This window comes from Lynx rufus, unplaced genomic scaffold, assembly GCF_022079265.1.
Source record: "Lynx rufus isolate CCGP_SWC_20201006 ecotype Redwood Valley unplaced genomic scaffold, mLynRuf1.p SCAF_2, whole genome shotgun sequence".
In the NCBI taxonomy this organism is placed as follows: Eukaryota; Metazoa; Chordata; class Mammalia; order Carnivora; family Felidae; genus Lynx; species Lynx rufus.
Genome location: NW_025814834.1, coordinates 160809913 through 160834559, shown reverse-complemented (window position 1 = coordinate 160834559; position 24647 = coordinate 160809913). Strand labels below are relative to the sequence as shown.

General features: G+C 33.3%; 1 protein-coding gene across 1 annotated transcript in view; it reads right to left on the bottom strand.

Annotated features, from left to right (window-relative positions):
* LRRIQ3 (leucine rich repeats and IQ motif containing 3) overlaps positions 1-24647 on the bottom strand; it is a 200020-nt gene that overhangs the window by 50727 nt on the left and 124646 nt on the right. The window contains exon 5 of the mRNA XM_047082700.1: positions 22200-22329. Coding sequence (XP_046938656.1) covers positions 22200-22329 — 130 coding nt within the window. The remainder of the gene's footprint in view (positions 1-22199; positions 22330-24647) is intronic.

Here is a 24647-nt window from a genome sequence, read left to right as displayed (position 1 = left end):
TATACTTGTGGAATACCCTTATATTATGCCCTTTGACAAAAAAAAATCACTATGGTTAATATAATTAACACTAGCGGTCACAATAGACATAACTTATAATGGTTAACATAACAAATAACAAACTTTGATTTCTTGCTCATACAAATTTAAAGTGGATAGAGCATCCCTCCTCCGTAGTGTAGTCAACCTGTCTGAAACATAATCTCTCCACAGATTGATGCAAAAAAAGTGAGGGAATGATGTGCTTAACTACCTTAGACCCAAAGTGACACACTTACTTCGTATCACAATCTGTTGACCAGAACTAAATTACGTGGCCCCAATCAAACTTGAGGGAAATTGGGAAATGTACAGAAACAAGTGAAATATTTTGCCACAGGTGCCCAAAGATATTTGATCCCCTTTTTCTTAAACATGGAACACACTTCTGAATTGAGACAATGGAAAGTCCCATCAAGTCCAGAATCTCACAACGTGTACAACAGTCTCCTAATCAGCTTGGGATAGGGTTTTAGTTTAAAGACTAATGAATTAAAAAGACAAGTAAGTCATCTACCTCCTACTCCATCCGTGTATACACATATTGAGTGTACAAAGTTGGAATTAGGAAAAATCAACTACAAACGGGAAGAATGGAAGGCACACACTAATCACAGGTTCACTCTGTGAAGTTCTCCTATTTCAACTGTGGATTCCTGGATTAGTCCTGGATTAGTCACTGATTCTACTTTTTAGGAGGACTTCTGTCTTCTAGAAGTTCTTACTTTTTCGTTATCTCCTTGGCCATATCTGAGGTGGGAGAACTGCCTATCTTAGAGGCTACAAAAGCTATCTCATTATAATTCTTACTTGCTAAAGACTGGGGACTTAAGAGTATATTTAAGTCTTACATGGTCAAAGGAATTTCAGAAAGATTTTCTGGCAATTCCCTTCCATAAAAAAGTTCCATAAAAACTTCGGGGTTATCAGAGTTCTCATCTATTTTCTTCTGTCAGTTCCATGTGCCAGTAATCACATTCAAAATTCTTTTGGAGTCATATGTAGTGCTTAGATCGTTTTTTTTTTTTTTCTTACTTTCTTCCAATCTCTCTTGCTCTAGCAATTTAATCGAAATTACTATAAAGCTACCTACAACAATAGGTGGGAAGCCTACACACCTAATCTAAACTCTGTCCTGAGTCATTTTCAATTAACAGGTTTGGGCCTTTGTCTCAAAGTCCTATTAAAATTCATGTTTTACTATCTGGGATTATAGAAGCAGGCAACTTTTCTGAAGATGAAAGGCTCTAAATTTCTGAACTCTTCATTCTTTTGTTTTTCCTTGAAAACCAGCTGCTTTGCTGAGCTCTTCTTTTCTATAGGGCAACTTGCCAAAAATCCAGTACAACCAACACAGAATCAATACTCTTGTTTTTCAACTTCTTCCCCTAGAGCCACTAGCTATATACACTGTTTGCCTTCCAAGTTATCACAGGGAAATGCTTTGCTGTTACAAAAATTGGACCCACATTTGGACTGGAAATGAACATTAGTTTTCTCATCTGATCACTGAGACCATATTTAAGGTTTTTGTTATGGTACCAATTTCTGCATTTAACAGCATAATTAATCTTAACTTCTATCATATATAAACCCTGAAATCTCAGTAGTTTAGCACAGTAAAGACTTATCTATTTCTCTCGTAAGAACCAATGTGTCAGTATAACTTTGCAGATATGCTAATGGCACAAATGGCCTCCAAGATCTACTTGGCAGGGGAAGAGAATGACGTCCTTAATTGCTTTCATTCTTAAGTGATGTTTCAATTTTGCTCATAATCAAATGGATAGAAATTATCATATAATTCCTACCTTACTATACAGGAAACTAGGCAAAACATAAATGGAATATACAGCATTGTTGCTTAGAATCATAAAATAAATCCAAGGCTCCTGGGTGGCTTAGTCGGTTAATTGTCTAATTCTTGGTTTTGTCTCAGGTCATAATCTCATGGTTCATGAGATCAAGCCCCACATCGGGCTCTGTGCTGACAGCCCAGAGCCTGCTTGGGATTCCCTCTGCCTCTCCCCTACTCGTTCTCTCTCTCTCTCTCAAAATAAATAAACATTTAAAAAAACAAAATAAATCCAAATGTATTAGACTTAAAAGATTATCTTCTTTGCAACAAGTTGTACTTATTTTTATTTGCATTTAACATTCTCTCTCTCTGTTCTTGGTAATAAGGATATTAAAAATCCTTTTTATAAAATCTGAGCTATCATACTGATATAAAATCATACTGATTTTTTGTTTGCTTTTAATTTTAAATCTGGCAACAAAGATTTCTAGTTTTGTATATATGAGTATGCTCTAATTGTTCATCTGAAGTAATTTAGTTGATACAATTTTATATCCTGGGCTAAAATTCAGTCATTCCTGCAAACAATTTAGGAGAAAGGAAAAGGAAAAAAAAAAAAAGCACTGTTAAAATTGCCTAAAGCACAAGTGGATTGAAATCAGCAAGATATGATAAATTGGATGAATTTGAAAGAAAAATGTTAGAGGCAGAAAATGTAATGTGTTTCAATGGAAACCATAAAATCTGCTTTAGAGTCTTCATTTCAGACTTATAAGTGGATTTAGAGCAAGACAAAGTACATAATGAGGTAAAATAACTAAAGATCGTATAAATCTGATCACAGGCACTTTGATATAATGACCCTCAAATAATTAACCCTTTGACCTTATATTCTGAATAGGAAATAGCATTTTTATTCTCAGAAATATCTTTTATATTACAGCTGGCACTTTTTATAAAAGATATGAATTTACTTCTTCATAAATATATCTAAAGTATAAATGTTGTCCTGAAATAATTGTAGAGGATTGGTCCATCTTCCAGGTATACTTACTACAAAGAGTTATTATTTTTTTTAATGTTAAATTATTTATTTGAGAGAGATAGGGAGGGGCATAAAGGGAGAAAGAGAATCCCAAGCACACTCTATGCTCAGTGTAGCCAAATATAGGGCTTAATCTCACAATCCTGAGATCATGACCTGAGCTAAAATCAAGAATTGGATGCTTACCTGAGTCACCCAGGTGCTCTGTTTACTACAAAGAGTTAAAAAAAAAAAAACACCACTAACATAGTACATACTTTTACAGTTGAAACGGCTGTCTGGTATACCATATCCTTCTTGTATAAATCAAGAAATTTACACGTTTAATTTCTAGCACTGAAAAAAATCCCTCAGAATATAAAATAGAATAGGCTTTCAAGAAGCAGCATGTATCTGACCTACAGCAATATGTCATTTTCTTAAAGAGAAAATAAAACATTTGGTTAGGAACTATAAAATAAAAACCGGAAGGAATCATAGGTTTAACTTAAGTTAAAGATGAAGTAACTATTTATTTTAAGCTAATAATAAAACAAAATTTTGGATAATATTAACAACAAAGCAATCAACAGTTAAGCTGTCATATATAATTTGATTGATTTATTTGACAACGTAAATGAAACAATGTAATACTTATCCTTAGTCACAAGTTGAAGATAGGGCTTTTTATTTTCTTAATTTTATAGAAGTTCCACTGAAACATTTAATATCATGTTTATCACTTAATATGCTAGCTTCATGAGGGTAGGCTTTTATATGCCTTGTTTATTGTTGGATTTTGAATGTCTAGAGCTAATAAAAATATATATGTAGTAACAACCTAAAATGTAGTAAAAATAAGTAGAATGAAATAGTCTAAATTTCAAAACCTGTCGTAATGGTACGAGGAAGGAGGTAAAGTGTCTAGACAGTGACCCATTATTAGTTTATAAAGCGGATGCTCATAGTAAAGGAAAGAAGCCAGGCAATGTAATCTACTCCCCACATTGACAGAAACTCCAGAAAACACGGGCAAATGATAACTTCTAGGAGGAAGAGATCTTATCTATTTAATGCCTTTAGCAGGATGGTGCCTACCTAAAGGATTATTTATATTAAATAAACCAAAAATATTTAGGTTAATGCTTTTCAGAGAATGTCATATAAACTATATAACTCTCTGAAAAACAAAACAAATATTTCATAATGTAAAGACTTGCCTCTCTGTGGGAGGTAAACCCATAAACCTCACTAAAGATATTCTACTTTGCTGGGCCATAGTTGCATTTTTTTCAAGGGAAGGAAGAATTGAAAAGCCACCTTTGATGTTTCAGATTTCTCCCTGCTTTATTTAAGCCTCTTCATTATTTGGATCCTTGAAATTATTAGTAAAGTTTGACACTGGGATAAGATCTCTGATTTGTATGAGTCTAATTTGAGAATCTATTCATGTTAAATTGGCTTATGGAGAAAAGAAAGTGAGGACAGCACATAACTTGCATAATCACATAAAATTGGGACATGTTTAAGACTAAGGGGCCCTATTATAAATTATTACACCAGGAAAACAGCACTAATTGAGACTCTGAAGGATAAACCTGAGACATATATATGGTCATAGTGTAAATAGCCCTGGGTCCTTCATTTATTAGTTATTTGTTTTTCTGACAAATATTTTAAAGTTTTGCCTATTTGAAATGTCCTGGTGAGACAGTGAATGGGTAAATATGGCTCCATGTAGGACCTGCAATACTCCGTAATATATGAATTATGAATTATTCTAGGTGACCTTATAGTAACAATATAAAGATCAGAAAAAACATATCATGACATAATTATATGCTGTTTTTTTTTAAGTTTAGTTTGAAAGAGAGAGCGCACACACACGTGAGTTGGGGAGGGACAGGGAGAGAGAGGGAGAGAGAGAATCCCAAGCAGGCTCCACTCTGTCAGCCCTGATTCTGATGTAGGGCTTGATTTCATGAACCATGAAATAATGACCTGAGCCAAAATCAAGAGTCAGACACTGAACCGACTGAGCCACCCAGGGACCCCTATATGCTATTTTTAATTAAATACATAAAATTATATAGTATTGCTATGGACAACTCATTTATCCACATTATATTTATCTTCATGAATACTAGTATTTAAGAATGATATCTGAAAGTTGAAGTTATGGTAACAGATGATATGAATAGCACTCAGACTAATTTATATTCTTTTGGAATCAGTGAACATTACATATGTCTCAAAGGAATCATACGCAGTGCCTAGGGCTTAGGAGTTGCTCAAGGTATGAAGATATAAAAACACACAGAATGTGTAATTGATATCAGAACCATTACCTATTAGGGTAGCCTTTTTCTGGAGATTTTGGAGGCAGCATAAACACTTAATTGTAAGCTAAATTATGTGATTCTTGTTTTTATAAGGTAATTTGAGGACCATGAATAGGCCTTAGTGGATCTATGTACCCCTTGAAATTATAAATCAAATGAATGTGGGTGCATATCTGCATTTTAGGGAAAAAGATAGGTTAATTATTTTATCACATTATTAAATTTCCTCAGATTTGGATTTGTGACCAAAGGGAAAAAGAAAAAAAGATTAAGAATCAGAGAAATGGTATCTAGGGGATAGGTTCTCCTAGCAATAAGCCATATTATAAGGCGATAATTGCTCACATTCATGATCTTGTTAATGAAGACATTTCTGGCCTGTTAGGAGCTCGGTACTGCTTAGCTGACTATACCACATTGAAAAATATTAACATGTAGCCATTCATTCAAATTCTCTTTACCTTAAAAGAAGAGAGGAGTAATTGCCTAATTGCTTTTACCAACTTTCTCTCCTTGTTAACAACCTATAATTTGTAAACTTTCTGATATCCAGGATTAACTTTGGGTATAAGTTTTGATTATTCAAATATTCTAATCATAATGTTCTTTTGTATATTATATATCAATTATCAATTTTCAAATTATAAAAATAAGATATTCATAACACTAAAAATGTCATTGGACCATAATTTAAGAGTTCTTTTATTCAGAAGGTTGATCTGTTTCTTTCAGTGTCATGAGGTTATTACAAAAATGAAGACCATAGTTCAAAAAAATAAAATTTGGCAATGTCTTCACTTCTTTACTTCTATTTGCTTTTACCTTTGCCAGCCTGGTTCTTTTCTCTGCCACTTTGCTGAACTTGGTCTTTTTCAAGTTCACCACTGACTTCTCATGTTCAAATTCAAATATATACTGTTTTGCTCTTTTATTCTAAGACTTTTCTGCTAGCATTCAATACAGTTGAATTCTTTTTATTTTAATACTTTTTAATGTTTATTTATTTACTTGAGAGAGAGAAGAGAACACACAACTTGGGGGAGGGACAGAGAGAGAGAGGGAGAGAGAGAATTCCAAACAGGCTCTGAGCTGGCAGAGTCCGATGCAGGGATTGATCCCACAAAGTATGAGATCATTGAGATCATATAAGAGCTGAAATCAAGAGTCAACGTTCAACCAACTGAGTCATGCAGGCACCCCTCTTTTTATTTTAAGTTAGTTTCAACACTTAGTACATGTATATATTTTTAAAGTAAAAAGTATTATAAGGCATAAGATTTTTTAAAAATTCTCACTAATAAAGACTATAAAAATAAGACAACTAAATCGTGACCAGAAGTAGTACACAGCTATTTAAATCACAAAGCTTGAAATAGAAATTCACATTTACAGAAAGAAGTTCCATATTCTTTTTTTTTTTTTTAATTTTTTTTTTTCAACGTTTTTTATTTATTTTTTTGGGACAGAGAGAGACAGAGCATGAACGGGGGAGGGGCAGAGAGAGAGGGAGACACAGAATCGGAAACAGGCTCCAGGCTCCGAGCCATCAGCCCAGAGCCTGACGCGGGGCTCGAACTCACGGACCGCGAGATCGTGACCTGGCTGAAGTCGGACGCTTAACCGACTGCGCCACCCAGGCGCCCCAAGAAGTTCCATATTCTTATTAAAAATATTTAAGACATCTTATTTGGGAATTTTAGTTATGTATTATGTGTATACACACACACACACATGAAGTTTCATATTATGTTATATACATATATATTTCATATTTACTTCACAGATATTATATATATGTATATTCCCTAATATGCTATATTTTTATCATAATTGTATAACATAAAGAAATACACTATAAAAAAGTATGACATTTTTACCAGGTCCCATGTAGATTCTCCCTAAACCATACATTTTGCCTTAATGTGCTATAAACATTTTATCATTTTAAACATGTGTCATGATTTGAATAAGGTTGAGAAACACTGCCCTATAAGCTGGCAGATTTACTGTTCATTGAATAACTGTTCTCTCAAGTGCACATACCTATTCTATAAATACTTGTTGAAAAATTAAGGAATAAAAAGGTAAAATCTGTAATTAGCTATATATAGGGTATAGGGAGATTTCATTGAATCCTAGTTGACTCCATAGTAAGGCATCAATTGTTACACTTACAAGAGTAGAACAAGGAATTATTACCATCTGTTTGCTTACTTGTCATGCAATCTACTTCTTTTGGATAAAGGTAGAATTCATTTACATATTGATTGACGATCTCTTAACAATACTTCCTGTGGGCACAATACTCTGCCAGATATTATGAAAGACAGAGAGAATTTTTTTAAAAAGTCACTGTTATTAAGGAATTCATATTTTGGCAAGAAGAAGTTTGCCAAAACAACCATAACAAAAGGTAAAAACAAACAGAGTGTTATGGATGCATAAGACCAAGGCATTAACTGTGATTATTGGGGACCTCAAAAGTTTACTGGAGAAAAACAAATGCAATTATGGTATTGCAGAATAAGTGAGTTTCAAGAGCCAAAAATGGATGCACTTCCAGGTGGAAGAAAAAAAATTAGCAAAACAGTTATATATTCTTGGAATGATAAGTAGTAGTGTATAACTAGAACACAACCTTTGTAAAGAGGGAGACATACTGAGAAATGAGGCTACAAAATAATCCAAAACCAGATATACAAGTACCTGAAAGCCACACCAAAAAGTTTATTCTATAGGCAGTGATCCTTCTTTTGTTTTTAAATTGGAACAAGGAAATCATAAAACAGATATGATGTTTTGAAATGATGTATTGGTAGCAAGATCATATGGAAATCTATTGGGATAATTTGGGAAAGAAAAAATTAGTATGACAATATGGCCTACCGATGGTAGACTGCAATATAGGTAGATTCTCTAAGGATTTGAAGAATAACGGATTTGAAAACTCGGTAACATGACACCAAATGACAGTGTTACTTCTGGAGCTTGGTGGTCTTTGCCAGAGAACTTATCACTTCTCCTCTTACTGAACTTAGCTGAATTATAACACGAGGGTCTGGAATTGGCAATTTCCCAATAGCTATTATCAAACAGAACCACATATTCCTGGAAATATGACCTCACAGGCTAAAATAAAACTCCATCAAGAGAAAGATAACAAGCTGAACAACATGTGCTATTGGAAGTATAATTAGTTAAAATGTTAGGTAGGTATATGATAGAAATAGTAAAATGGATGCCACTAAAGAATAATTCATGAGTTTAAAGATCAAGTTGAGGTATTCTCCCAAAATAAGTCTGGAAAGGATAAAGAGATAGAAAAGAAAAAAGAAAAAAAAAAGAAATGTTTAAAGATATGGAGAACAGAAGTAAAAGCATTCAGGATCTTGGTGTTCCAGAAGGAGAGAAAACATGTGAAGAAATAATGGAAGGTATGCCAAATACAAATGAGCAAAAGCAGGGAGAAAAAAACAAACAAACACCTACATATACATATCATAATATACATATTAAGGATGCCAAAGATAAACAAATTTAAAAGTTTCTAAAAGGATAGAATTAAATGACATGAGATGTCTCAACAGCAATACTAAATTCATGAAAACAATAAAGTAATAGTTTCTGAACACTGAATGAAAATAATTTTGAACAATCACTTTAAAATTTAACTAATTGTTCAAATGGGAAGGTAAAAAATATTCTTCAGGATAAAAGCTCAAAGAAGGTATTCTACTATAGCTTCACAGAAACCTTCTGAAGGAAAGTGAGATGAAATGAGATGAGAATCTAGGAGATGAATCTAGGAGATGCTGCAAAGGATATGGAAAGTAATGCTGACCAAATAACAAGGTAAGATTTGCTGTTTCTTAAAAAAAAAATCTCAAACCAAATAAACAGAAGGAGTATGTATATGATGATGCCATTAAAACCTAGATGATAGGAGGACTACATCCTGGAAAAGAAAAATGACATACAACTGGCAAAACATGAATATGTCCATAGATAAATTAATATTATTGCATCAATGTTAACTTCCTGGTTTTAATGACTGTACAATGATTACATATGATGATAATATTTGGGGAACGGGTAAAGGACATTCAGGAATAATTTGTAATCCTTGTGCCATTTTTTGTAATTAAAAATTATTTCAAAATAAAAAAATCCAAGAGAAGGGAAATATAGATACCAATTATGAAGAAACAAGAAAGAAGAAAACAAAGAGTGGAACTGGAAAAAAAAGTGTAAGATAGAAATAGGCCCAACTATCTCAGTAAATATAATACATATAATGGAGCTAATTAAGCGGGTCCAGCTATTTGCTATTTTCATGATGAACATATACAGCAAAAAGTCGAAAGTAAAAGCATGGAAAACATATTAGGAAAATTTTAACTAAAATATAGCTGGTGCAGCTATACTAGTATCAGACAAAATAAAGCATGAGGAAAGCACTATTAGAGATACAGAAAGTAAATACCTAATGATAAAAGGTTCAATTCACCAAGAATGTGTAATAATTATAATCATAGAGATAGTTAATAAAATTACCTTAAAATATAAAAAACAGAATTTGATAGAATTAGGGAGAAGCAAACAAATCCACCATTATAGGGGAATATTTTGATAATTTTCTCTTAATTCTTGGTTAAGTAGACAAAAGGAAAATTAGTAATAATAGAATACCCTACTCTATTCAAAATCAGAATATTTGCCAGCACCTGGGTGGCTCAGTCAGTTAAGTGTCTGACTTTGGCTCAGGTCACGATCTCACAGTCTGTGGGTTTGAGCTCAGCTCAGAGACTGGAGCCTGCTTCGGATTCTGTGTCTCACTCTCTCTCTGCCCCTCCCCAGCTCATATTCTGTCTCTCTCTCTGTCTCACAAAAATAAAAAAAAATGTTAAAAAAATTGAAACATCAGAATACTTGAATAACAATGAAAAACTTGATCTAATGGACTTACGCATTTATCATAAGTAGATTTTAACATCACCAAAGAATAGGTAGAAGCCACAACTGCAAATAATTCTCCTTACGAAAATCATGATATTAAAGGAAGCTGCTGCTTATGGGACTGTCACAGCACTTTTAACCACCAAGTACTCCCAGCATTACTCATCTTTCAATTTAGAGGAAATGAATAAGTAGTCCAGAAAGGGTCTACATCTCAAACACAGTGTTATTACCTAATATTAACTAAATGGCAGAAGGAAGAGACCCCCAAACTTCATAATCTTCCAAAATGAGACTTGTTGAGCCCATTTTTTGAGTATGGTTAGAGAAAGAAATTATACTGATCATTCTAAAAGGAAAAATGATATATTGAAGGAAGGACAAATGCTGCTAATAGCACAAGGTGTTTCTCATCCTTTATGAGTCTGACTATATGCTATTATGTAAAAATTGGTGAAATGGATTAAGATGATCCTAAATATAAAAATTCAATGATTGAAAAGTAACAGAAAATACTGCTCAGTAGAAAAAACAAAGGCAGTTTTTAATACTGAATTGATAAAAATTTATGCCCCTCCCCAAATCTTTTCAAGAACATCAGTACAATTTCTGGCTGCTTTAAAAATTAACCATTTGATTAAAGCAAGTATAAAGTAATTGGCTATGATTTAAATAAGAGAAATATGGGAAAATGTTATTTTTACTCTATTTCTTCTAATTATATTGATTTAAGATAAGTAAGATAGTCTTCAATTTCTATGACTTTTTAACAACAGAAATATTAAAAATAAATGGGAAATAATAGAATTTTATATGAAATGGGTGGTTCCACAATATTTTGAATGACAGAGGGAATGGCAGAGTTTATTAGATTACATAGATTCAGATAGCTTAATCTAATACAACCATATTCCCATGCACATAATTTAATTATTACATAAACATTTACAGTTCTCAGGAGGCATCATTGTGAAACAAAAAGGACACTAGACTTCGAATGAGGAAACAGAACCTAGAAATAGTACCAGCTCTGTCACTTTAGGATTTTGTGACCTTTTATAAATTATCTTAGCTCTTTAAACTCACTTTCCTCATTGTAAAACATAAATAATAAATTAAATTGAATGTTACAGTGTGACATTATCTAGCAGTGGGATGGCAAACACATTTTAATTTTCACAATACATTGATCGTGGCTGCACAAAACATTCACTTGAAAGGGAAGTCAATCAGTACTATGATTTATGAATGATGTTTTCCAAGGGTTCAGTCATCCCTTGCCTGGAACAGGATAGGTATCCCAAAACTCCCCTACTTCTTCCTTTTTTCCTTCCTACTTTTCCTTCCTCCTACATATTCAACATAAAATATGGCTCAATTTAAAGTCAGCTCAATTTAAAGAATCAATATAGACTTCACATTAAACAAAAATATTTAAATAACTTAAACAACTGTCTTTTTTCTTTGCTCCCTCTTTGTACCCCAGTACCATGACCAAAAAGGAAAAAAAAATTCAAAGACAATGAGAAAGACAGTATCAGTGACACCAAATATCATTTGGAAGCTAGAAGCACATAGATAAAAGGAAACTGACAACCAGACACTACGAAGTTGAAATTTAAGATTTGATGTGGACAAGCAAAGAAATCTGATTCACAATACAGAACACTAAAAAGGTAGGGAATTTGAAACATGGTTTAAAAAATTGTTTGGAAGGCATAATTAGATCAACTGATCCTTTGACTAGCACACAGGTGACTCTTTCATCCATTGGCCCTTAAAGGAGAATAAAAGATTCACTCTCTGGGGAAGTTAAACCAGAAAAATTATGGACTCAAAAATACCAAATACAAATAAGGATGGGGTATGACTAAAAATTAAGAGATGAGAAGAAAGGCTTCATATCAAGTTGAGAATAACAGCAGTTACTCACAATATAGCCAAAGAGTCCTGGGGGAAAAATATTGAAGACAGAGAAATACAACAGAAAATCTAAGTCCCCAGAATGAAGCTAGGAAGAGACGCTTTGAGAAATTAAACATTTAAATGAACCTGGGGAAAACTGGAAGAAAACCATATACACACTAACCCAGACAGGATGCATGCCCAGAAAAGACCTAAGAAGTTACTAAGACTTTATCCTGAACTGATCTTAAGGCTCAGGGGTTTGTTAAATAGTGAAAGTGTTCCATGCAAGTCTGCAAAGATGGAAAGAAGTAGCTATTTTACAAATGTTTAATTTGCAACAAAAAAAAATCACAATGCAGAGAAAAAAAGAGATAAACAAGGCTTACTTAAAGGAACAAAATAAATCCCCAGAAACTGTCCCTGTACACACATATCAGACTTACTAGACAAAAACTTATTTACTTATTTATTTATTTATAGATTTTTATTTTAATCCTCGTATAGTTAACATACAGTGTTATATTAGTTCAGGTGTACAATATAGTGATTCAACCATTTTATACATTACTTGGTGCTCATCAAGATAAGTGTACTCTTAATCCCCTTCACCTATCCCACCCATCCTTCCATCCACCTCCTCCTCTGGTAACCATCAGTTTTTTTCTCTATAGATAAGAGTCTTTTTATGGTTTGTTTCATTTTTTATTTGTTCATGTGTTTTGTTTCTTAAATTCCACAAATAAGTGAAACCATTGGTATTTGTCTTTCTGTGACTGATTTATTTTGCTTAGCATTATTCTCTCTAGCTCCATCCATGTTGTTGCAAATGGCAAGATTTCATTCCTTTTTTATGGCAGAGTAATATTCCATTGTATGTATATGTGTGTGTGTGTGTGTGTGTGTCTGTGTGTGTGTGTGTGTGTGTGTGTGTGTACTCTTTATCCATCTACCTATCAGCAGACACTTGGGCTTATTCCATAATTTGGTTATTGGAAATAGTGCTGCGATAAACATTGGGCTGCATATACCTTGTCAACTTAGTGTTTTCATATTCTTTGGGTAAATACCCAATAGTGGAATTCCTGGATGATATTATAGTTCTATTTTTAATTTTTGAGGAAACTCCATTCTGTTTTCTAAAGTGGCTGCATTAGTTTACATTTTCACCAACAGTGCACAGAGTTTCTTTTCTCTATGTCCTCTCCAACACTTGTTCCTTGTATTCTTGATTTTAGCCATGCTGAAAAGTGTGAGGTTATATTTCATTGCGGTTTTGATTTGTATTTCCCCAATAACTAGTGATGTTTCGCATGTTTTCATGTTAGACAAAGACTAAAACAATTGTTTTAAATATGCTCAAAGAGACAAAGGAAAACATGGGCAAATAACTAAGGCAAATAAGGGAAACAATATATAAACAAAATAAGAATATCAACAAAGAGATAAAAATTATTGAAAAGAATTAAACAGAAATTTTTAAAAAGAAAAATAAATAAAATAACTGAATTGAAAAAATCACTAGCAGTTCAACAGCAAAAGTAAACAACAAGAAAAAATCAGCAAAGTTAAAGACAGATCTTTTGAAATCATTGACTCTGGGAACAAAAAGAAAACAGGGTGAAGAAAAGTGAACAGGGAATAAGGAGCTTATGGGATACTATCAAATGTATTAAAATATGCATTTTGGGAATCCCATAAGGAAAAGAGAGTAAGGAATAGATAAGTTATTTGAAGAAACATTAGCTGAACCTCCCAAATTTGAGGAGACACATGCATTTATAAATCAAAACGCTCTATAAATGCCAAACAAGATAAACAAAATGAGATCCACACTGAGAGACCTTATAAAGAAAATGTGAAAAGACAAAGAAAAATCTTGAAAGCCATAAGAGAAAAGTGACTCATCAGATACTCAACACATACACATTGAAAGGGATTTTCAGTAAGATAATTAGCAGATATGTCAGCAGAAACTTTGCATGCCAGAAGGCAGCAGAAGGATATACTTAAAGTACTGAAATTAGGACAAAAATTTGTCAACTGAGAATTCTATACTTAGTAAAACTCTCTGTGATAGTTAATTTTACATGGCAACTTGGTTAAACCATGGTACCCAGATATTTGGCTATATATATCATATATCATATATATATTACTTAAAGTTTATTTATTTTAAGAGAAAGAGATAGAGGGAGGGAGGGAGGGAGGGAGAGAGAGAGAGAGAGAATGAGTAGGGAAGGGGCAGAGAGAGAGAGAATCTCAAGCAGACTCCATGCTGAGGGAAGGAGCAGAGAGAGAGAATCTCCAAGCAGCCTGATGTGGGGCTTGAATCCATGAACCATGACATCATGACCTGAACTAAAATCAAGAGTCAGATGCTCAACCATCTGAGCCACTCAGGCACCCCTATAAAGTTATATTTTAGATGAGATTAATATTTAATCCAGTAGACCTTGAGTAGAGACAAATAAGGGCATTATATAATAAAAGGGTCAATTAACTGAGAAGATATAATAATTATAAACACATCCACCAAACATCAGAAGAATAAAATAAATAATACAAACATGTACAGATTGAAGGCAGAAATAAATGTTTCTACAGTAATAGTAGTACACTTCAATACCTCAATTTTCAATATAGGATAGAACAACCAGAAAGATTAATAAGTAAGCAGAGGACTTGAACAACATTGTAGATAAAATTGGACCTAACAGACATTTTTTTTTCAACGTTTATTTATTTTTGGGACAGAGAGAGACAGAGCATGAACAGGGGAGGGGCAGAGAGAGAGGGAGACACAGAATCGGAAACAGGCTCCAGGCTCTGAGCCATCAGCCCAGAGCCTGACGCGGGGCTCGAACTCACGGAGCGCGAGATCGTGACCTGGCTGAAGTCGGACGCTTAACCGACTGCGCCACCCAGGCGCCCTGGACCTAACAGACATATATAAAACACTACCAATAATAGAAGAAAATACATTTTTATCAAGTGCACATGGAATATTATCTAGGATATGCAATATATCAGGCTATAAAACTAATCTTAATACATTTAAAAATGCTGAAATTATATTTTCTAATCACAAAGGAATGAAAGTAGAAATCAATTAACATAAGGAAAACTGGAAAATTCACAAGTATGTAGAAATTAAATGGCACACTCTTCAATAGACAATAAGATAAAAAAGAAATCACAATGGAAATTATAAGATATCTTGAGACAAATGAAAATGAAACACAATATGCTAAAACTTCTAGGATGCATCCAAATCAGTGCCAAGATGCAAGTGTATGGATATAAATGATTACATTATAAAAGAAAAACAGTCTCAAATAAACAATCTAAATTTACATTTTACGGAACTGGTAAAAGAATAAACTAAACTAAGCTAGGAAGAAGGAAAATTATAATTATCAGAAAGGAGATAAACAGAGTTATAAAAACAGCAGAAAAAGTCAGTGAAAACAAGATATAGCTCTTCAAAAATATAAACAAAATGGACAAAACTTTAGCTAGAAAGGCTAAGAAGAAAAAAGGGTCAAATAACTAAAATCAGAAGGGAAAGCAGGTACGTTACTATGATTTTACAAAATTAGAAAGGATTATAAAAATACTGAAAATAAATATACACAAATAAATTGTATAACTTAGATGACATAGACAAATTCCTATAAATACACAATCTACCAACACTGAATCATGAAGAAAAAAAATCTGAATACATCTATAACTCATAAGGAGATTTAATTAGTAATTGAAAACTCCCCAACAAATAAAGTAAAAGACCAGATGATTTTAGTAGGCAAGAAGTAACAACAATCCTTCTCTAACTCTTCCAAAAAACTGAAAAGGAGGGAATACCTCCTTACTCCCCTGAGGCTACATTATCCTGATACTCAAGCCAAAGACACTACAAGAAAAGAAAACCAATACCCTTTATGAATACTAATGCAAAATCCTCTACAAAACTACTAACAAACTCAATTAAGTAGCATATTAAAAAGATTATACATCAGGATCAAGTGAGATTTATTCCTGGAATGCAGGAAATGGTACAACATATGAAAATCAATCAACATAATACACATTAACAGAATGTAGGAAAAAACAAAATGACCCCTCTCAATCAATGCAGAAAAATATTTTGACAAAATTTCAACAAACTTTGATGATAAAAACACTAAAAGAAAACCAAAGAATAGACAGAAACTACCTGAACACAATAAAAGACATAAAACACACACACACACACACACACACACACAGACACACACACACACACACACACACACACAATATCCTACAATGGTAAAACACTGAAATTTTCTTCTCTAACATCATGAATAAGACAAATGCCCACTTTTGCACTTGTATTTAATATAGTTCTGGAAGTCCCAGCCAGAGCTAGGCCAGAAATTTAGGCAAGAAAACTAAAAGACATGAAAACTGGAAAGGAAGAAGTAAAATTATTTGTTGATACAGAACATGATCTTACATGTAGAAAACTGGGAAGATCACACAGACTCATACAGACACACACACACACACACACACACACACACACAACCCTATCAGAATTACAAATTCAACAAAGTTACAGGATACAAAAACCAACACACAAGTATCATTTGTGTTTCTATATATTAACAATGAGGGATCCAAAAAGGAAATTAAAAAAATAATTTCATTTATAATAGTATGAAGAAGAATAAAATACTTAGAATAAATTTAACTAATGATGCGAAAGACTTGTACGCTGAAACCTACAATATGTTGCTGAAAGAAATTAAAGATGACACAAATAAATGGAAAAAACATCCCATGTTTGTGCACTGGAAGACATAACATTGCTAAACTACTACTCAAAGTAATCTATAAATTCAATCAACTCCTTATAAAAATCCCAATGGCATTTTAGCAGAAATAGAAAAATCCATCCTAAAATTCATACAAAATTTCAAGAGACCCCAAAGAGTCAACACAATCCTAAAAAAGAAGAAAGTTACAGTTCTCATACCTCATCATTTTGAAACTTATTACAAAGCTAGAGTAATCACACCAGTGTGGTTCTGATATAAAGACAGACATATGGGCTACCTGGGTGGCTCAGTCGGTTAAGCAACCGACTTCAGCTCAGGTCATTATCTCACGGTTTGTGAGTGTGTGTCCCACTTGGGGCTCTGCGCTGACAGCTCAAAGTCTGGGGTCTGCTTCACATTCTGTTTCCTTCTCTGCCCCTCCCCTTTTTGTGTTCTCTCTCTCTTAAAAATAAATAAATAGGGGCACCTGGGTGGCGCAGTCGGTTAAGCGTCCGACTTCAGCCAGGTCACGATCTCGCGCTCCGTGAGTTCGAGCCCCGCGTCAGGCTCTGGGCTGATGGCTCAGAGCCTGGAGCCTGCTTCCGATTCTGTGTCTCCCTCTCTCTCTGCCCCTCCCCCATTCATGCTCTGTCTCTCTCTGTCCCAAAAATAAATAAACATTGAAAAAAAAATAAAAAATAAAATAAATAAAAATAAAAATACATAAACAAAAAAAATAAAAGATAGACATATACATCAATGGAATAGAATAGAAGCTCAGAAGTAAACTCTTGCATATACAATCAAATGATTTTCAAAATGGATATCAAGATTATTCAATACTCTTCTCAACAAATGGAATTCAGAAAACTGGATTCCATGTGCAAAAGGTAAAGTTGGACTCTACATAATATATAAAAATTAACCCCAAATGGATAAAAAACTTTTGTGCATGAAGGTACTATCAACAATGTAAAAAGGCAACCCATAGAACAGGAGAAATGTGTGTGTGTGTGTGTGTGTGTGTGTGTATACATATATATGTATATATATATGATGTATATATGTATACATCATACATAGGTGTATGTATATGTGTGTATATATATATACATGTGTGTATACATCATACATATGTGTATGTATATGTGTGTATATATATACATATATATGTATATATATACATCATATATATATACATATATATATATATATATATATGTCTAGAATATACAAACAAATTCTACAATTCAACAGCAACAAAAGAGCAAACAATACAAATAGGCAATGGACAACAAAGGACTTGAATAAACATTTCTACAAAGAAGATATACCAATAAGCACATGAAAATATGCTCAGCTTCACTAATCTAATCATTAGAGAAATGCAAAACAAAAGCACAATGAGATATGACCTCACACCCTCTAGGATGGCTACCATAGAAGAAGAAGAAGGAGGAGGAGAAGGAAGGGGGTAGGAGGAGGAAGCAATAAGGAAATGGGGGAGGAGTGGGGAAGGAACAGCAAAAAAGGAAAGAAAATAACAAGTATTGGCTAGGATGTGAAGAAATTAGAGACCTGTGCACTGTTTCTGGGAATGCAGAATGGTACAACAGCTGTAGAAAACAGTATGGTAGTATTTTAAAAAGTTAAAATTACCATATGATCCAGCAATTCCACTTCTGGGTGTATACTGAAACCAATGGAAATCAGCATCTCAAAGAAATATCTGTACACCCATACTCATAGCAGCAGTATTTACAACAGCTAAAATACAGAAGCAGCCCAAGTGTCAATTAACAGATGAAAGGATAAGCAAAAGGTATCTACATATAGTTGACCTTTGCACAAGGCAGGGGTTAGGGGCACCACCCCCCTGCACAGTTCAAATTCCATGTATAACTTTTGGCTTCCCAAAAACTTAACCTATAATAGCCTGCTATTGGACCAAAAGCCTCACTAATAACGTAGTCAATTAACACACATTTTGTATGTTGTATGTATTATATACTGTATTCTTATAACAAAGTAAGCTAGAGAAAAAAATTATAAGGAAGAGAAAACACATTTATAGTACTAGTATTCGTATAAAAAAAAACTCTGTGTATACGTGAACCTGCACAATTGAAGACTATGTTGTTCAAAGGTCAACTGTAATGGAATACTCATTTAACTTTAAAAAGAAAACAAAATAGGGGCACCTGGGTGGCTCAGTTGGTTGAGTGCCCGGCTTTGGCTCCAGTCATGATCTCACGGTTCGTGGGTTCGAGCCCTGAGTCTGGCTCTGTGCTGACAGCTCAGATCCTGGAGCCTGCTTCAGATTCTGTGCCTCCCTCTCTCTCTCTATCCCTTCCCTGCTCATACTCTGTCTCTCAAAAATAAATAAACATTAAAATAATTAAAAAAAAGAAAAAATAATGACATGCTTCAACATAAATCAACATTAAAGACATTATGCTAAGTAAAAGAAGTTAGTCACAAAAGGACAAATATTGTATGATTCCATTTATATAAGATAGCTAGAGTAATCAAATTCTACAGACAGAATTGGAATAGTGCTTTCCAGAGGTTGTGGGTGGGGGAGAATTGGGAGTTAGTGTTTAATGGGCATATAGTTTCAATTGAAGAAGGAAGATGAAAAGGTCCCTGATGTTTGCACAACAGTATAAACATACTTAATGTACAGTTAGAAATGTTTAAAAGGGTTAGGCTTTATGTTTTATATATATATATACATATATATATGTATATATATATATATGTATATATATATATAATCATAAAAAAATACAAGAGAAATACCCAGAACTGAGAGATATAAATTTTTACATTGAATTGCTACAATAAATTGAATCAAAAAACAATTTGGCCAAGCAAGCAAACAAATATCTAGAGACAAATCACTGTGAAATTGCAGAATACCTGGTATAAAAAGAAAATGCTAGGGGTGCTTGGGTGGCTCAGTTAAGCGTCCGACTTCAGTTCAGGTCATGATCTCACAGTCAGTGAGTTCGAGCCCCAAATCAGCCTTTTCACTCGCAGTGAAGAGCCTGCTTTGGATTCTCCCCCTCCCTCTCTCTCTTCCCCTCCCCCTCTCAAAAATAAATAAACATTAAAAAAAAAAGAAAATGCTAAAAGTTTCGAGTCAGAAGAGAAAAACAATAAATAGATGTTCATAAATATCAGGCTGAGAACTAACTGGAAATAGACTTCTTAAAGGAAACACTGGAAGTTAGGACACACTAAAGCAATTCTGAAAAAATTCTGAAAGAAGCTCTACACAGTCAAATCATCAACCAAACATAAGTGTAGCATAAAGACATATTTAGGCTTTCAAGGATTTAAAAATTTTACCTCCTGTATATATTTCCTCAGTAAACTAGTAGAGAAGGCTCTGTATTAAAATAAGAAAATAAGCCAGGAAAAAACAAGATATTAGAGAGTTCTGGAAATTAGAGTCCCAACATAGCATGGTCACAAATAAATTCTCAGGCCCACAGTTGAACAGATGTACTAAGATGGATGATGTAAGAGCAGGTTTAGAGAGCAAGCAGTCCTGATTGATTCAGCAAAAGGAAAGACTCAAGCAAATTTATCATGAATACACACACACACACACACACACACACACACACACACACACACACTATGAGTGCTGGTTTGAATGGTGAGATTTTCAAAAAAGTTTTCAAAAAAAATAATATAAAAAAGCAAACATATCCTAATACATTGTTTGGCTCAGCCATGAGCAATATGTATATAGGCTGAATAATTAAAACATTAAACATTAATTAACCCCCAAATAGTGATGATAAGTGTGTGTGTTAGGGAGATTTTATAAGAGAATTAAATCTCCATCTCTCACAGTGGAAATTTGTAAACAGTATCTAAAACTTAAAAAAAAAAAAAGCAGAATAAGCATGTTACTTGGAAATATAAAACAGCAGAAAAGTCAGTTAAAATCATTAGAGGATATTGTCTTGGGTACCAGGAAGAATATATGGTATATGAGACTACAACTTTTCCATTATTTCATTTCATTTATAAATCTAGGAGTTAAATAACTGGATACAAATCAATAAAAATACAGAGCTTTATGAAATATATAAAGTACAATGGATACTAATATAAAGTATTTATAATGTGTTAATATATACAATAATATTAATTATGATGGAAACTAATGGATAATTGATGAAATAACAAATAAAGCCACTGACACATAAGGCAGAGATAGACCAGTTCATATATAAAGAAAATAAAAGGGAATAAAGACACCATCATGAGTTTTTAAAAAGAGAAAGATTTGAATATTTAAGAATTAAAAGGCTAGAGAAAGAGAGAAATGGGTATAAAGTTTCAGTCATACAAGATGAAAAAGTTCTAGAGATCTGCTGTGCAACGTTATGACTATGGTTAATGATATTAAGAGGGTAGGTCTCGTGGTAAATATTTTTATCACAATAATTTTAAAAAGGTTTAAGAGAAACCTTGTGGAAATTGATAACAATTTCAAATAATTTCATAAAGATTATTATATGATTTTTCTGTGAAAGACAGAGGTAAAGAAAAGAATGTCATCTGGCCATAACAAAATTACATCAGAAAAAATTCTGTAGAAACAACAACAAAAAAAGTACACATTTGACAACCAAAATCTTATTAACATAAAATTTATTTTTATTGACAAATATAATTATGTTCAAAGCCTGAAGGAAATTAAATATCATTATTTAATTGAAATGATTTATATTAATTAATCTGATACTTGACAGATTTCCTGGAAGAAGAACCATGCTGACCTAGCCATTCTGCAACAAAGCTATCAATTTCATATGGTTCTTGCTAATACCTATTTCTCTTAATTCCCACCTTACACTCCCAGTTCTTAATATCCATGAAACAACTTTCTGAATATGTATATTTAAAAATATTAAACAAGGGGCGCCTGGGTGGCGCAGTCGGTTAAGCGTCCGACTTCAGCCAGGTCACGATCTCGCGGTCCGTGAGTTCGAGCCCCGCGTCAGGCTCTGGGCTGATGGCTCAGAGCCTGGAGCCTGTTTCCGATTCTGTGTCTCCCTCTCTCTCTGCTCCTCCCCCGTTCATGCTCTGTCTCTCTCTGTCCCAAAAATAAATAAAAAACGTTGAAAAAAAATAAAAAATAAAAAAAAATAAAAATATTAAACGAGATATGGAGATTTTATCTAGAAGTCTAAACATGTATTTCATGGGTATATTTACAGTTCAAAATTAACATGCCCAATTTCTAATGAATTTACTCTTCATCAAAATATGTTCACACATAGAATCTAAAAATTCATGTAACTAACCTTTTTGAATGAGATGTCTTGATGTTTTTGATTTTTTACCAATTTCTTTTGTTTTTAATTCATATAATATAGAGGAAACATGTTTTCTCTGTTCTCTAGAACTTTTTAAATCAACATGAGAAAGTATATTCTGTGGAAAAAAATAAAAACAATGACAACCATAATAATATCTATTACATACATTTTAAAAACTCTCACATTTATTATACATTACCATGAGTGATCTTATTTTTTTAAAAAACAACAAAAAACTGTAAGATAGGCAAATTGAGGAAAATATGAAAAGAGTTCCATTGTGTATGATTTTGATAAATTGTCTATTAATAGTAATGATATACTTTGAACCATGCTCAAAAGGAGGTTGAGGGAAAAGGGGATATGTCAGGAGGGTGCCATGACAAAACAAAACACAGAGGGGAAGATAAAAAATAACAAAGAGAAGCAAAATGGTGTTGCCCAGAAAGCCTGAAGGGAGATTTAGATTAAGAAAGGGTAGGGGCACCTGGGTGGCTCAGTCAATAAAGTGTCAGATTTCAGCTCAGGTAGCTAGCTATTCCACGGTTCATGGGTTCAAGCCCCATGTTGGGCTCTGAGCTGGGCTCTGAGCTGAAAGCTTGGAGCCTGCTTTGGATTCTGTCTCCCTCTCTGTCTGCCTCTCCCCCACTGTGCTCTGTCTCTTTCTTTCTCAAGGGTAGACAGAACTATTTTACAGATACTAAAAATACTAAGGAAGAAGGAGAAATGGGACCAAAATTATCACAAGTCTTAAAAGTACAAATGGATTTGGTATGTGTAGAAAGAATAACAAATAGAATGTTAAAAGGGAGTTTCATGGGGAGTTGGGGCACTTTCAGATGTAAACTATGCAATGTCTATAAATTGGTTGGGAATGTTTTAATAAGTAATACTGTGTTATTGGCCTTTGTCTTCACAGTCTATCCACCAGTGATACAGAGGATTCACCAGACCACCAGAAACCCAAGATCTTTCAAAATTTATCATCTCTGTCTTACTCCCTCTACATGGTTTCTATCTTCAAGGTTTACTCATGAGTCAAGGTAGCTCCTAGAGCTCCAAACACCATGTCTGTATTTCAGTCAGCAAGATGGAGGAAAGGGTAAAATGACAAAAGGACATTGGCCATGGGTCTTAAGGTAATTTCCCAGAGGTCTTTCCAATAACTTCTGTTTATATCTTACAGGGAGGATAAGCAATGCAGTCTTTTTGCTAGGTAATGTTCTGCCTAGAATAAAATTTAGGGTTGATTATCAAGAAAGAAAAGGAGAGATATTGGTAGGAACCGCAGTCTGCCACAGAGTAAAGACCAGAATTTGGGAGGGAATATACATTTGTATTTTAAGAAACCTTCCCAAGATATCATGCTTTCCTTAATGAATTCCACTGGCCTAAATTCCGAAGACTCTCAAATATATATTTTCAGATAGTACTCCTTTCTGAGATGTTTGTTTTTTATGTAGTACTCATTACTAACCATAAGTCGTGTTCTTTCACCCTGGAAAATCTCACAGATATCTCATATTCAATATAACTTAAGTCCTTTCTTTCCTCCGAATCTGTTAATTATTATATCTAGTTTTGGTGAATAGCACCACCTTCATCCAAGAAGAGGAGAGTCACATAAACTCTCTAATATGTGACAGCAGATAGAGTTTTGAAATAAAAAGCTCATTATCATATTTCCCCTACTTTGACCTATCCACTTGTGCAAATATCCTTTATTCTACAATTTAGAAGAGAAACTTGGATATGGGTCTTGGTACTCTATATTTACAGTTTTCTGCCAAAATTCCTATACAGCACAAAATAGATGTTATATTAAAATTGCTTTCTTAAGTTTGTCAAGAATAATTATAACAACACAATATCAACACATTATCAAAATATAACATTATTTTAAGTAATGTTGCTTCTATTTTCATTTGGGTTCCTTTCTTCCTATTAAACAAAGTATACAAAAATAATATAGGCAACTGTTTTGCCATCAGATATGTTATAATCAACTCTAAATGCTTTTTCAACCTCAAATTCATCTATCAGTCCTCTTCAATTAGTCCTCTGCATCATCAATTTTCACTTTTCTTACTTCTATAAATTTTGCTCTATTTTCATAACTTGTATCTCCCTACTAACAATGCAATTCATTGTATGTTAAAAATCACCTCAAATTTTGTTTCAATATAAATGGACCCTTTAGAATGCAAGGACATGTTCAGCAATCTGTTTCTAATAATACATATTTATTTGGCTTCCCCTGAAAGAATAAGTAAATTTTTAAAATAAGTGCATATCTGTCAGATCTGAATAGCCAATCTCTATCACAAAAAAGTCAATGTATAGAATCATGATATTTAAAAATTAGATTACATAGATATTTAAAATATAAATTTTCCATATTTGTATTCTATTTAAAAATTAAATGCATAGCTA